Here is a 16,032-nt window from a genome sequence, read left to right as displayed (position 1 = left end):
ATTGTGCGTGGGGGAGGGGCTTCATCCTGCCAGGCAAGACCTGCAGGTGTTGGGTTCCCACTTTGCAGCTGGATTGCATAGATCCGGGGCCCAGTAAGGGCCCTTTTGGGGGCCCCTCCCTTCCCCATCACTGCATCTTCATCTCTCTGTCTTCTTTGCCCATCCGCCTCCCTTGCTCGCTCCTCCGGGAGTCTATTTCTGCGATTCAGGCGGGGGTGCCATGTCCTCTATGATGGGGGCGGCAGTTCTTCCCTGTTCAGTTCTTCCTGTGCTGGACCCCCAGGGATCCTGCACCTCAGCCCACAAGGCCCCTTTTCTGCAAGGTGGTTCTTTGGCCACTTCTTCCCTTCCTCTGGTTTGCAGAAAGCTGCGAAATCTGCACATGCCCAGAGTATGGAGGATTTTCAAAACTGTGGTTATGTTTGGTGTGGGGCAGAATGGGGGGGGGGGAGCTGTCTGCGGACAAAGGTCCAGGGGTCCTTCGCCTTCGCCTTCCCTTTGGTGGGCATCGCACTTCAGTTTCCGCAAAGGGGCCCCTGGGGGTGCAGGGCAGGGGAGCATCTCTTGGCCCCCCAGGGAGAGAGAAACGTGTGTGTGTGTGTGTGTGTGTGTGTGTGTGTGTGCGGGGGGGGGGGGGGAGACTTCCAGGATGTAGCCTGCCGGTGGGTCCCAGGGAAGGCGCTTCCAGGAAAGGCCCTTTCAAAGTAGGGATCCAGATGCACACTGCATAATGCAGAAACCCCCACCTCCCTTGTCGTCAGTCTGCAATAAGATGGGGGGGGGGTCCTTGATGCAGAGTCCTTGGCCCAGATGGAGGAGGGAGGGCAGCCCTAGAGCGCAGAAGCAGGCAGGGAGAGGGAGGGAGGGAGGGAGGGGCGGTCTGGGCGCCCTCGGCTTGCCAAGGGTTAAAAGGAGCAGAGCTGGATTCCTAGAGAGGACAGGAAGGGGAGGGCGGGGGGGGGGCAAGGTCCTCCCCAGCAGAAGCCCCTCCCTGCCCAGTCCCTTCCTGCCAGCAAAGAGGAGGCTGCTCTGTTCTCTCTGCTTTGCAAAAACTTCCTCGGTGCCCCTCCTGGAATCTGGTGAGTCTCTTCTCTCTTCCCCCTTGGGGTGCAGCGGGGAGAAGGGGGTCCCAGGGCTGCAAGGGAGGAGGCAGGGGGGCCCCGTTCAGCTCATGCATGGGGGGGGGGAGACCCCCAAGTCAGGGGCTGAGTGTCCCGCAGGTCTGCAACTCTCTTCTTCCTTTGGATCAAGATGCTGCCTTCCTTTTTGGGGGAGGAGTCTTTGGGGCAACAAAAAGAGGGCATGCAAATAAGCCCCCTTCAGATTGAGGGGAGGGTCGCATTTCATAACACAGAAAAGCATCCGAGGAAGGAGAAGCCCTGTGGAGTGGGGAGATACAGCCTCCCCCCCAAGTGTGGAGACTGGAGGGGAGACCCTCTCCCACCATCTCCCCAAATACAATTCCCAGAGTTCCCTGGCAAGAAGGGGGGATTGGTGACCACCCTGCTGGGAATTGCAGTCTTTGGGCAGCAGGGCTGAAGCTGTCTCCTTGCAACTCTCAGGGTCCTGAACCAATTCTGGCTCCCAGGATTCTTGGGAGGAGTCCCTAGGGCCGGGTGAGATCTGGTTTCCAACCTTGTTAAACATCTGCCCCCTCCCAGCAGAGCAAGTGCACAGACTGGCATGTGCCACTCTTGGGAGCAGGAGCTGCATCCAGCCTTGCTCAGCTCAATATTTTTAGGAAGACCAAGCCCCTCCTGCCCTGGCAAGGCACTGGGGTGAAGCTGCCATGTCATCAGCAATTTGTGTGAATAATAATAATAACAATAGTATTTACCTGCTATTTACCTGCTACCCAGTTGACTGGGTTTTCCCAGACACTTAAGGCTACATAGTTACTCATCTCCTTGACATCTAATGGGAGCGTGTTCCACAGGGAGGGTGCCATTACCAAGAAGGCCCTCAGCCTGCTTCCCTGTAACTTCTCTTCTTGCACTGAGGGAACTGCCAGAAGGCCCTTGGTGCTGGACCTCAGGGTCCAGGCTGAAGGATGGGGTTGGAGATGCTCCTTCGGGTATCCTGGGCCGAGGCCGTTTAGGGCTTTAAAGGTCAGCATCAACACTTTGAATTCTGCTTGGAAACATACTGGGAACCCATGTAGATCCTTTAGGAGCGGTCTTACATGGTTCCAGCAGCCACTCCCAGTCACCAGTCTAGCGTCCACATTCTGCAGAACACTAAGTGAATGACACAGAAGTTGTTGCAGACTAAAGTTAGAAAAGCTTTAATTGCTACAAATGGTATAAGGAAACATGATATGGAATTAAGGGAAAAGATGGTGTTGAATTTCCTTGGTGTTGAAAAGTGGAATTTGCTGCCAAGGAGTGTGGTGGAGTCTCTTTCTTTGGAGGTCTTTAAGCAGAGGCTTGATGACCATATGTCAGGAGTACTCTGATGGTGTTTCCTGCTTGGCAGGGGGTTGGACTCGATGGCCCTTGTGGTCTCTTCCAACTCTATGATTCTGATTCTATGACCTGGAGTGGTTAGAAAATTTCTGGTCTCTCCCCGAGTGCCACGGGCCCTGCTCCAAAGATAGCTTGTCTAAAGAAAGCACAACCAAAAATCACTCCATTTTGTGTGACTAAGGAAAATGAGGAGGTGGCTAAGAAACAGCAGGAGCCAGATCCTATTCCCAACCTTCTTGGGTCTCTCAGCAGCTCTAATGATGAGCAGAAAGAGGTTTGGGGCCCAGCCAGCTCAACTGCTAAGGCATCTCTTGCATTGAGTCGTGGGGGCACCTACATGTAATAGCTACTTGGCTGTATTCTGCCCATGCTCTGGGCTTGCAGTTTTCAGGCTTGGGGACAGGATGGTGCCTGGTTTTTGCACCAAGTTCTATCCATAACCCCACTGAGATCAATGGGGTCCATTCTCAGGTCACTAGTGTGCAGACCATGCCAGCCTTACGAAGTGGGGTGAGGTGCAAACAGATTTAAGTTGGAATCACTGGAGATGTTTCAAATGGGGTTTCTGTTGGGAAGGGGCTGCCCCATTTGTGCTTCTCTAGGAGCAGGGGAATATCTAGGGCAGGAGAATCCCTGCAGGGCCTCTGAGGCTCCCTTTGTTTCTTCCTCTCTCCCAGGTCCCTGCAGCTTGTGGTGGCTTCTCGACTCCTCAGGAAGGATGAAAGAGACTGAATCTGTAAACCTAGCGAGGATGGAAGGGGGAAGATGGACAGTTGACCTGGTCAGGTTGTCTCCTGCATCCCTCCTCACAGCCTCTGAGCGTTCCCTCCCAGGGACCTCCGAGATATCTGGTGAGTCCCAGGGGAGGGGAGATGGGGACATGGATGGGGCTGGACAGGTATTGGGGCTTGTGTATCATTCGTGCACACTCTCCCCCCTCTCCAGCTTGCCTTCCAACTCCGTCAGGACCCGGCTGAGGGGTGTGGGGTGCGCCGAAACTTTTTCAGAACATAAAGAAACTGAAACAGTAGTTTGCTGCCACCACTTCCTTATCTTAGAACAGCCCTGAAAAGTAAGCTAAGGAAGGAGATTACTCTTCAGTTTTTCCAGACTGCCCCACACTGTGTCACTTTTCTGTGTCACAGACAGATATCCAACAGGCTCTGGTAGGCGACTAAGTGGTCAGGTACTGGTTTGGCTTCCCCGGCAGAAAGGCATAAAAGACAGAAACAGGGAAAAGTCCTTTTTACAGAATTTTTTAAAGACCAAGATTATTCAGACATAAAAGTTGGCACACCTCTTACAATTCCCAAACAGAAAATAAAACCATTTTTCAATATCACTAACTACAGAACATACAACGAGAATGAAAGTGTGAAACAGAACTGTTCTCCGCATCCCTGGCATCAGGGCAAGTCCTCTTTGCAAGACAATGGTCTCACATGGCAAGGTATGTTAGGGAATTGCAAGTTGGCTTCCTTAGGTTTTATCCCCTTTGAACCCACGTGGATTCAAAACTCAAAAGCCAATTAGTTCTTTAGATTAATTAGCAACTCGCCAATGGTTAGATAGAACAATAACTCAGGCTTGTTAGGAGCCTCAACAGCCGAATCCTGTTTATCAAAAGGCCTTGAAGATGAAAAGCATTCCCAAAGCCAGACCAGATTATTTGAGTTGTAAATTGAGCTTCATAAGCTTTTCCACACAGAAAGGGCATCTAAGATAGCCAGGTGTCAAGGCTACAAATCAGCTAGGGACCTCCTTCCTGCAGATGGAGAAGATAACTTATTCACACTCTTTGAGACAGAAAGTCTGCAATTAAAGAAGCAGATACACATTCCAAGAATTCTACAGCGTTTGGCTCTCCCATAATGCTCTTCTTTAGCATGAGCCATAGTTTTAACTTGCTAAGAGCCAGTGTGGTGTTCTGGTTAAGAGTGGTATTCACCTAATCTGGTGAACCGGGTTCGCGTCTCCGCTCCTCCACATGCAGCTGCTGGGTGACCTTGGGCTAGTCACACTTCTCTGAAGTCTCTCAGCCCCACTCACCTCACAGAGTGTTTGTTGTGGGGGAGGAAGGGAAAGGAGAATGTTAGCCGCTTTGAGACTCCTTAAAGGGAGTGAAAGGCGGGATATCAAATCCAAACTCCTCCTCCTCCTCCTCTTCTTCTTCTATTTCCCAACTTCATTACAAACTCTTTATTGGTAATATATAGAGATAAATTGAGGATTTTTACGATTTTATAACATGCAGATAAAATTATGTGTTGCGAAACCAGAGAGAGGAGCTGGGGGAAGTCTTGGGGGTGGGGAGGGATTTTTTTCTTTTTTAGGGGGAAATGGGGGGGAATAATGTGGATGATGTATTTTTGTTAAAATTGTTATGTTGGAATTCCTAATAAAAACATGTATTATTTTTTTTTTAAAAAGGAATTAAGGGAAAAGATGGTGTTGACCTGGAGTGGTTACAAAATTTCTGGTCTCTCCCCGAGTGCTACGGGCCCTGCTCCAAAGAGAGCTTCTCTAAAGAAAGCTCATTTTGGGGGTGGGATGAGGCAGGCAGGCGGATGGAGTTTGAGAAGGTGAGCACCTCTTTGGGTTCCTCCACCTGCCTTCCAGCGCCTTTGACATCTGCAGGCAATTTGAGCCAGGAATACGTCACAGCTCCCCGGCCACCGTGATGCATTGGCGCCAGTACTGGGCTCTGAATGCCCTACCAATGTCAGAGAACTCACTGATCCATTGCACAGCACTAGAAGTCATGATTCTTTAAATTACCTGATCCTAATTTCAGGACTGATTGCCGATGGGGCCTCTGTGTTTTGCCTTTTTCTTTTCTTTTAGCAATAACTTTTCATTTTCTTTTAAAAACAAGGATCATATAAGACTAATATATGATACAAATATGTAGATTAAATAAATTTGCAGGAATAACGTCGTTCCTCATTGGTGATCAGTGTATGAGTTCTGGGTTCATGAATTGGTATATATTGAAACAAAAACGGGTAAACAGCGGAGAATAGAGAACATTCAACATCGCATAGCCGAATTCCTAGTCAGAAGCTCCTGTGACTGTTGTGCTTAGATTAAGTGTGAGTAATAGTCATTTTCCATCTTCTGTTACCAATTAAACTGTACAGAGTTGGTCTCGTCATGAAAATGAGAGGAGATTCAAAGTGAAGAAAGATATTTAGAAAAAAGTTTAAATTTAGACTGAGGCAATAGCTGATGGGGAGTGTGCAGGTGAAGATGTTCCTGCTTGTTTCAGAGGAGACACGGACGTTGCTGGATCCTGACAAGAGAGCTTTTTGTAAGGAAGTCAAGGAGGAGAATTGAGGGATCATGGACCCTCTAATTCCCTGTTAGATCATAACATCAATGTCAGGGAACTGACATCAGAGCGAGAGGTGGAGGCAGGGCTCCAAAGCGATGCTGGAGAAAGGACCAGCAGGGGGGAAGGAATTCAGCGTAACACCAGTAGAGAAGAGAAGGAGATGGAGGATTTGGAGACAGGTCTCCAAGACCCTTCACCAGAGACTAGTGGGGAGAGCGCTGACATGCCTCTGCCTTCCCCTTACTTGCGCAGATGAGTTCCGCGCAGGGAAAGTAGGAGGAGACTTGGCGTCAAACAGCTCTTATGCTGGAAGAGGTTCAAGAAACACCCACTGACAGATTCTGCAAGCGACTGACCGGCCACGGAGTGTGGGCTGTCAGCCAAGGCATGGTGAGCCAGGCAATCTAACCGAAATTGAAGGCAACTTACGCACAAGTAACCCCTTACAACCATTACAGCAATCCGTCAGTGGCTGAAGTTACTTGTGCACAGGCAAGGAACCATGAGCCAGACTGGAGGTGCCGGTGCAGCGGAGCAAGCTGCGAGTGTGTAGGACCTGGTGAAGAGGAACCGGGACCTGGAACAGCTCTGCTGACGGCGCGGCTGGATGAAAGGCGAACTCAGGATGCGCAGGTTAGACCCACCCCAGTGGCAAAGAAAGTGCCGAGACTGGTACACAAGTTTGGGGGGAAGCCCCAGGACTATAACGCGTTCCGAACGGAAATAGAGTACGCTTTGGAACTGCAGCACGATGACTTTGCTGACGATGCTGAGAGGGTGGCATATATCGTGGGGCACCTTCAGGATGGGGCGCGTGAATGGGTCAGGCCCCTAATGGCCACGCAGAATGCTGCCATGAGGGATGTTCGGAAGTTCCTCCAGGCTATGGACGCGATGTATTCAAGCCAAATTGGGCAGAGTGTAACCCAGCAGGAGCTGATGAGGTGCAAGCAGGGGGACCTATCCGTTAGAGACTATTGGTCCCGTTTTGCGATGCTAATACACAGGCTCGAATGGGACCTAGTTGACCCGCCTATACGGATGCTGTTTGAGGAGGGGTTGTACCCAATCGTGAAGGATGAGCTCTCCCGTGCGCCCCGCCCGCAATCTATGGACGAATTGACCAAAGCGGCGCTTGCGATAGGAGCTCGGCAGGAAACGCGCGCTTTGGAAAGGTGGGAAGAGAGAGGAGAGCGTTGCCCTGACTACCGCATTCCTGAGATGCCAAAGCAGCCTTCCGGGTCCGTTGAGCCAATGGAAATCGATGGAGCGCGCGCACGAGAGAGGTTTCAAGCGCCAACCAAGGGTGCAAAAGGGAGGGAAAGGCTGGCAAAAGCACCAAGAAGTGTTTCCTCTGCCAACGGCCAGGACACTTTGCCAGGGCCTGTCCACAAAGAAAGGCTTGGCAAGGGATGGTGGGAGCCGCTGGTAGCGAGGAGGGGGCGGAGGACAAGGTGCAGGGAAACGCCAACGCTTGGCTGCCCACAGGGGGGCACAGCAGCCAGACGAGCAACTAATGGCAGTGCCCCAACCAGACCCACCCAAGGCGTCAATAGCCATAGAGGTGGTGCTAGAACTCCCAAATGGACACCCAGTCAAGGTGAAGGCAATGCTGGATTCAGGCAGCTGCTGTAATTTTTTTAGCAAGGAGTTCGCACTAGAGCACCAACTCCACCTGCTGCCACTTGATTTTCCTCTCCAGGTCACCACGATAGATGGCAGGGAGCTGCTGGGAGGGGAGGTGACACATCAAACCCCACCAATGAGAATGAGGGTTTCCAGACACACAGAAACCACTGCCTTTCATGTGGCCACACTGGCGGGACCCCCGATAATATTAGGCATGAGCTGGCTAGTGCTACACGATCCAGTGGTGGCTTGGCATCAACCGACAGTCACCTTTGGGTCAGCTCACTGTTTGGAACACTGTCTAGGGGGGGAAAGCCCAGGTTGAGGTTGGCCAGAGTGGCAGAAATGACATGAAGCCAAGAGGAGAGGTGCCGCCACAGTACGCTGACTTACAGGACGTCTTCAGCGAAAGGGAGGCGGACAGGCTGCCACCACATAGGCCCTTTGACTGCCAAATCAACCTACTCCCTGGGGCGCAGCTGCCAGTGGGTAAGCTGTATGCCATGTCGGACAGGGAGATGCAGGAGTTGCGGACCTTTATTGACAAGAACCTAAAAAGGGGTTTCATAAGGGAATCTAAGGCAGTGGGGGGCAGCCCTGTGTTCTTTGTGGACAAAAAAAACATGGATCAGCCCAGGCTGGTCGTGGACTATAGAAAATTGAACCTCGTATCGGAACCCGTGACCTTCCCAATTCCCAGAATTGATGACATTCTAACTCGGGTAAGGAAGGGGAAGATCTTTACCAAGCTGGACCTCAGGGGAGCATACAATTTGATTAGGATGAGGGAGGGGGACGAATGGAAAACCACCATGTTTACCCCCCTAGGGGCCTTTGAGTACCTGGTCATGCCATTTGGATTACAGTCAGGCTCAGCCTGTTTTCAAAGCTTCATGCACCATGTGCTGGGACCCCTGCTGTACAAAAACTGCGTAGCATTTCTGGACGACGTCCTGATCTATTCGGACAATGAGAAACAGCATGTCCAGGACGTCAGGGAAGTGCTGAAGAGGCTGCAGAAGCATCAGTAGTGGGTCAAGCTGGAGAAGTGCCAATTTCACGCCAGAGAAGTGGAATTTCTGGGATACAAGTTGTCGGACAGGGGCTTAGCCATGGACCCCAGCAAGGTGCAGGCGGTGCATGGCCCCCAAAACACGGAAGGATGTGCAGAGGTTCCTCGGGTTCAGCAACTTCTACCGGAAGTTCATCAAGAACTTCGCCCACTTGACCGCACCCATCACGGATTGTCTCAGTAATTCATACAGGGTTGAAAGCATATCAGCGCATGAAATGTGGATAAAATATCACTCGTAAAAGTCAATTCAAGAACTCACCGCAGGGTGAATAATAGAATGGTAGATTAGGAATCTAGTCCAACCCCCGCCAATGCAGAAACAACCTCATTTCAAGCATCCATGACAGATGGCCCTTCCAACTTCTTCTTAAATACCTCCAATGAAGGAGAGTCCACTCCCTTCTGAGGGAGTTCCTTTTCACTGCTGGCCCTTGCTATCAGAAGGTTCTTCCTGATCTTTAGGAGGAATCTCATTTTGTGTTGCTTGAATCACCTCTTCAGATTCATTCATGACCTTAAGAAGGACTTCTGTAAGTCTGAGAATGTCCAGGGGATTGGACCATGCTCTATATTTGGGGGAAAACCCATGGAGAGGAGTCTGATATAGGGCTTAAGTCATCTAGGCATTGGTCAGATTGTCATAATTACAGACATACTTACTGGTTTGGACGGAAGTGATTCTTATTCCAGGGAAGTGGTGACTGTGAGATTACAGGCGCTCTCGCCAATATTATCCAACCATCCAGTAAAACTTTGACACAGCAGACCAATAGCTTACCCGCTAAGGTTGATGTATTGGGAGGTTAGGTTTAGGGCCATGTTGTATTCCTTTATTGTATGTGGGGTCCCTGTAAAGGGAACTTCTTCCTCTAGGTGGGAGGGTGACTGGTCAAGTTACCATCAGTTGAATGCAACATTTAAGTTAGATTTTAAAAAATGGATTTGCAGAACAAAACTCACAGTTTGAAAGGGATTTATTAGGCTCCAGGGTTAAAATAGTATCTAAAATGTATAACATATTATTTGAGTGGGACACAAAGAATGCAATGATGAAATCATCAGTGACAATCTGGGCCAGAGATGTAGGACACAACATTGACTTTGCTTTATGGGAACAACTGTGGAAAGTAAATTTAAGGTTTACAGCTTGCTACATGCTAAGATGATGCAGAGGAGTCAATCAAGATGATCCAGGGTCTGAAACCAAGCTTTATGAGGAGGGCTTGAAGGAACTGGGAATCTATTTTAAGTGAAGTTTGCCGAAATCTACACTTGCGACATGGGCTGCCATACGTCCAGATTTTCCCGGACATTTCAGCAATTTCCTCCCAGACGCTGCTTACAATTCTGTACATATGGCAACCATATCTATATACAGTGGTTTTCAAACAGCTTAGTTCCTGAACAACTTTGAACTCGAATGCTGCAAACCTGGAAGTCAGTGTTTCAGTTTGCGAACTTTGCTTCGGAAGCCGGATGTGCTCCTGAGCTTCTGATTTCACTGTTGCACTGCTAATTTGTGTCCCCCTGCATTGTAATCAAAGCCTTCTTCCTTCTGTTTTCACTGTTCTGCTGCTAATTTGCATCCCCCCATTGTAATAAAAGCCTTCCATTTCCAATTGCAGTGTTCAGAGGTGATACTTGGAGCTTATATTTGGTGCTTTTATTTTTGCCACAAAAATATTGCGTTTTTATTTGGCTTTTTGTGACTGTGACTTGTTCTTTATTTTTGATTGATTGTGTGACTGTGACAATGTATAAACCCCCCCATCCAAACAATTAAAATTAATTTTAATTTTAATGTACAGCACTGTTTTCTTTATTTTATAGTACAGTACATTGATTATTGCTTTCATTTTATGGATCAATGGTCTCGTTAGATAGTAAAATTCATATTAAATTGCTGTTTTAGGAGTTGTTTTTAAAAGTCTGGAACGGGTGAATCTGTTTTGCATTACTTTCTTTTTTAAATTTTTATTTTATTTTATTCTAGTTCGGGATTTTTTACATACATATATTACCTCCTTCCAAATTTTACATTTCCCGTACAATTTTTTTCCTCCCCCCCCCATACCCATTGGAAGGGTTCAAACAATTATCCTCAGCCACGGGCATAGCGTCTTTGGTTTCCACCAAATGTCTTTTGTTCCAGTAGTTTCCTGTGACATGACTGCAACAATGTCCGACTGAATTGTTGTTGTTTAAACAACATTTAGTCGTGTCCGACTCTTCGTGACCCCCTGGACCAGAACATGCCAGGCACTCCTGTCTTCCACTGCCTCCCGCAGTTTGGTCAAACTCATGCTGGTAGCTTCGAGAACACTATCCAACCATCTCGTCCTCTGCCGTCCCCTTCTCCTTGTGTCCTCCATCTTTCCCAACATCAGGGTCTTTTCCAGGGAGTCTTCTCTTCTCATGAGGTGGCCAAAGTATTGGAGCCTGAGCTTCACAATCTCTCCTTCCAGTGAGCACTCAGGGCTGATTTCCTTAAGAATGGATAGGCTTGATCTTCTTGCAGTCCATGGGACTCTCAGGAGTCTCCTCCAGCACCATAATTCAAAAGCATCAATTCTTCAGCTCTCAGCCTTCTTTATGGTCCAGCTCTCACTTCCATACATCACTACTGGGAAAAACCATAGCTTTAACTATAGGAGGTGCAGTGGTACCACAGGTTAAAAACTTAATTCATTCTGGAGGTCCATTCGTAACCTGAAACAGTTCTTAACCTGAGGCACCACTTTAGCTAATGGGGCCACCTGCTGTCACCGCCACAAATTTCTGTTCTCATCCTGAAGTAAAGTTCTTAACCCAAGGTTAACATCAGGGTCTTTTTCAGGGAGTCTTCTCTTCTCATGAGATAGCCAAAGTATTGGAGCCTCATCTTCAGGATCTGTCCTTCCAGTGAGCACTCAGAGCTGATTTCCTTCAGAATGGATAGGTTTGATCTTCTTGTAGTCCATGGGACCCTCAAGAGTCTCCTCCAGCACCATAACTCAAAAGCATCAATTCCTCAGATCCCAGCCTTCTTTATGGTCCAGCTCTCTTCCATACATCACTACTGGGAAAACCATAGCTTTAACTATACGGACCTTTGCTGGCAAGGTGATGTCTCTGCTTTTTAAGATGCTGTCTACGTTTGTCATTGCTTTCCTCCCAAGAAGCAGGCGTCTTTTAATTTCGTGGCTGCTGTCACCATCTGCAGTGATCATGGAGCCTAAGAAAGTAAAATCTCTCACTGCCTCCATTTCTTCCCCTTCTATTTGCCAGGTGGTGATGGGACCAGTGGCCATGATCTTCGTTTTTTTGATGTTGAGCTTCAGACCATATTTTGCGCTCTCCTCTTTCACCCTCATTAAAAGGTTCTTTAATTCCTCCTCACTTTTTGCCATCAAGGTTGTGTCATCTGCATATCTGAGGTTGATATTTCTTCCGGCAATCTTAATTCCGGCTAGGGATTCATCCAGCCCAGCCTTTCGTATGATGAATTCTGCATATAAGTCAAATAAGCAGGGAGACAATATAGAGCCTTGCCGTACTCCTTTCCTAATTTTGAACCTTAAGATTAAGTGTGAGTAATAGTCATTTTCTCTCTTCTGTTACCAATTAAACTATACAGAGTTGGTCTCCTCATAAAAAGGAAAGGAGATTCAAAGTGAAGAAAGATATTTAGAAAAAGCTTTAAATTTAGACCAAATTTAGATTGAGGCAACAGCTGATGGGGAGTGTGCAGGGTGAAGATGTTCCTGCTTGTTTCAGAGGAGACACGGACGTTGCTGGATCCTGACAAGAGAGCTTTTTGTAAGGAAGTCAAGAAGGAGAATTGAGGGATCATGGACCCTCTCGTTAAAATTCCCTGTTAGATCATAACATCAGTTTTGAAATTCCATGCCTACCTCTATTTCAGGGGTGGCCAACTTCCAAGAGACTGCGATCTACTCACAGAATTCAAAACTTGGAGTGATCTACCCATGTTTTTGAGGGGTTCAGGTCAAAGTTGTTGAGCTTTTATTAGCAACTCACCAAAGGAGCGCTGGGGGAAAAACAGCCTCCAGCCTTGGTTTGTAAGCTCTGTCTTCCATTCTCCAACAATGGAGGGAGGATCCGGGAGGGGGTCAGCGATTGACTGCGATTGACCAAAACCTTGCAGGGATCTACCAGTAGATCGTGATCGACCTGTTGGACACCCCTGCTCTATTTGATGAAGCTCCACTATTTGGATGGAGACCAACAACATCTGGGATTCTAACATCCACACCGTGAGCCCTGAATGGAGGGATATCAACTGTTTGTGAATATTCTTTGTCTAGTCATGCCTTTTTAAACAAATACCAGGCTTGTCTGAACCACCCAGGCCTTCTTAATTGTGGGCTTGAGAGTTTTTAGGGAAGTTGAAGTAACTTCTGTCAGGTTTGTTGTTTTGGCTTCTGTTTGCATTTGATTGACCAAAGAGATGACTGACCTTGCATATGGGGTGGATTCCAGGATTGAGCCAAATCAAATCTATCCCAAATGAAAGCCAAGCAATATGTCAGTTAATACCAGCCAACAAAGGCAGTGAAAACTATTGTAAGACCTCACATCTAATTTCAGTCCTTCCTTTATCACAAGCATTCATTAACTTTGTTCAATAATGGATGTGAACCTCGTCCCCTTCGCTCTGAGTGGGGTTGGGGTCCGGGGCAGCAATGCAGAGTTAGCACGACTTACCCTAACATGGCAGTGCATTGCTGGGGGAGGGCTCAGGTGGTGGTTTTGATGGTTCTGTGTCATCTGAACCCTGGTCACAGTATGCTGGCAATGGCGCCCCACTGGTTTCAAGAGAGTCAGGCACCCCTCAGGCGTGCTCAAGTGTTAGGGGGTTGAAGATGCCACACATCTAGAATGCCGTTAAGTTAGACTTCAAGGCTGTCCTCTTGAGGGTGAAACGGAGCACTCTCAAGTCTCTTAGTGAGTTGGGGGGCGGAGAACTCTGTTCAATATTCTGGAGCTCCATTTCTTCCTGAGGCGATAATTATCTTCTCTCTTCATTGCAGATGGTGATGAATGGGAAGGGAAGAACAAGGGGGACCACAACAGAATCCACATATCGGAGAAATCAAATAAATATTCAGAGTATGGAGAGAACGTCGGCCAGAGCTCCCACTCCACCTCCCATCAACGAAAGAGCTTCATTCGGAGGGATAGGCTCACTTCACATGAAAGAATTCACAGAGGAGAGAAATTGTATCACTCCAGAGAATGTAGGAAGAGCTTCAGTCGAAAGGATCATCTCACTTCCCATCAAAGAATTCATACGGGGGAGAAACCCTATCAATGCTTAGAATGTGCAAAGAGCTTTAATCAAAGCGCACAACTCACTTGCCATCAAAGAATTCATACAGGGGAGAAACCCTATCAGTGCTGGGAATGTGGGAAGAGCTTCAGTCACAGGCAGAGTCTCACTTCCCATCAAAGAATTCATACAGGGGAGAAACCCTTTCAGTGCCTGGAATGTGGGAAGAGCTTCAGTTGCAGCTCAAATCTCACTTCCCATCAAAGAATTCATTCAGGGGAGAAACCATATCAGTGCTTGGAATGTGGAAAAAGCTTCAGTCAGAGGCAGGGTCTCACTTCCCATCAAAGAAGTCATACAGGGGAGAAACCATATCAGTGCTTCGAATGTGGGAGGAGCTTCCGTCACAGCGATAGTCTCACTTCCCATCAAAGAATTCATACAGGGGAAAAACCCTATCAGTGCTTGGAATGTGGGAAGAGCTTCAGTCGAAAGGACAGTCTCACTTTGCATCAAAGAATACATACTGGGGAGAAATCCTATCAGTGCTTGGAATGTGGGAAGAGATTCATTCACAGACAACATCTCACTTCCCATCAAAGAATTCATACCGGGGAGAAACCCTATCAGTGCCTGGAATGTGGAAAGAGCTTCAGTCAGAGCAGCAGTCTCGCTTCCCATCAAAAACTTCATAAAGGAGAGAAACCCTTTCAGTGCTTTGAATGTGGAAAGAGCTTCAGTCGAAAGAACACTCTCACTTTTCATCAAAGAATTCATACAGGGGAGAAATCCTATCAGTGCTTTGAATGTGGGAAGAGCTTCAGCCACAGTCGGAGTCTCTATTCCCATCACAAAGTTCATACAGGAGAGAAACCACATCAGTGCTTGGAATGTGGAAAGAGCTTCAGTGAAAGCAGCAGTCTCACTTTGCATCAAAGAATCCATACAGGGGAGAAACCCTATCAGTGCTTTGAATGTGGGAAGAGTTTCAGTCAAAGCCCCTATCTCATAATCCATAAAAGAATCCATACAGGGGAGAAACCATATCAGTGCTTGGAATGTGGGAAGAGCTTCAGTCAACGCCCCCATCTCATAATCCATAAAAGAATCCATACAGGGGAGAAACCATATCAGTGCTTGGATTGTGGAAAGAGCTTCAGTCACAGACAACATCTCACTTCCCATCAAAGAATTCATACAGGGGAGAAACCCTTTCAGTGCTTGGAATGCGGAAAGAGCTTCAGTCACAGCCAAAGTCTCACTTCCCATCAAAGAATTCATACAGGGCAGAAACCCTTTCAGTGCTTGGAATGTGGAAAGAGTTTCAGTCACAGACATCATCTCACTTCCCATCAAAGAATCCATACGGGGCAGAAACCCTATCAGTGTTTCGAATGTGGGAAGTGCTTCAGTCACAGATCATATCTCACTTCCCATCAAAGAATTCATACAGGGGAGAAACCCTATCAGTGTTTGGAATGTGGGAAGAGCTTCAGTCAGAGCCACAGTCTCGCTTCCCATCAAATAATTCATACAAGTGAGAAAACCTCTTAGTGTTTGGAATGTGGGAAGAGCTTCAGTCAGAGTGCCACTCTCATGGCCCACCAAATAATTCATACAGAGTTGAAAGCGTATCAGCGCATGGAATGTGGATAAAATTTCACTTGTAAATAAGTCAATTCAAGAACTCACAGCAGGGTAAATAATAGAATGGAAGATTCAGAATCTAGTCCAACCCCTGCCGATGCAGAAAAAAACTCATTTCAAGCATCCATGACAGATGGCCATCCAACTTCTTCTTAAATACCTCCAATGAAGGAGAGTCCACCCCCTTCTGAGGGAGTTCCTTTTCACTGCTGGCTCTTACTATCAGAAAGTTCCTCCTGATCTTTAGGAGGAATCTCCTTTTGTGTTGCTTGAATCACCTCTTTAGATTCCTTTAAGACCTTGAGAAGGACTTCTGTAAGTCTGAGAATGTACAGGGGATTGGACCATGCTCTATATTCAGGGGGGAACCCATGGAGAGGAGTCCGATATAGTACTTAAGTCATGTGGGGATCCAGGGCACAGTCCTTCAATGGCTGCGCTCGTTTCTCTCTGGTCGGGGACAGGGGCTGGCGCTTGGGGGGGAATTGTCATCCCGCCACTCCTTGGTCTGTGGTGTGCCCCAGGGTGTGATACTCTCCCCGATGCTTTCTAACATTTTTATGCGCCCCCTCGCCCAGCTTGTCCGGAGATTTGGGCTGGGCTGCCATCA

At 47.9% G+C, this 16,032-nt stretch overlaps 1 protein-coding gene across 2 annotated transcripts; it reads left to right on the top strand.

Annotated features, from left to right (window-relative positions):
• Positions 1-726: 726 nt before the first annotated feature.
• LOC307207406 (uncharacterized protein) lies at positions 727-15,828 on the top strand. Of its 2 annotated transcripts, XM_079961173.1 has the most exons (3): positions 734-1,079; positions 3,143-3,316; positions 13,537-15,828. In XM_079961173.1, exons 1-3 carry the CDS (start codon positions 773-775, stop codon positions 15,327-15,329), a joined length of 2,274 nt encoding a protein of 757 aa, XP_079817299.1. In that variant the 5' UTR covers positions 734-772; the 3' UTR covers positions 15,330-15,828. The 2 variants fall into 2 exon arrangements, with proteins under 2 accessions (XP_079817300.1, XP_079817299.1); XM_079961174.1 differs by lacking the exon at positions 3,143-3,316 and having other exon boundaries at positions 727-1,079.
• Positions 15,829-16,032: the final 204 nt, after the last annotated feature.

Source organism: Podarcis cretensis, assembly GCF_951804945.1.
Source record: "Podarcis cretensis genome assembly, chromosome: 2".
Lineage (NCBI taxonomy): Eukaryota > Metazoa > Chordata > Lepidosauria > Squamata > Lacertidae > Podarcis > Podarcis cretensis.
The sequence above is the reverse complement of the archived record's forward strand: the minus strand, read 5'-3'. Positions and strand labels throughout refer to the sequence as shown.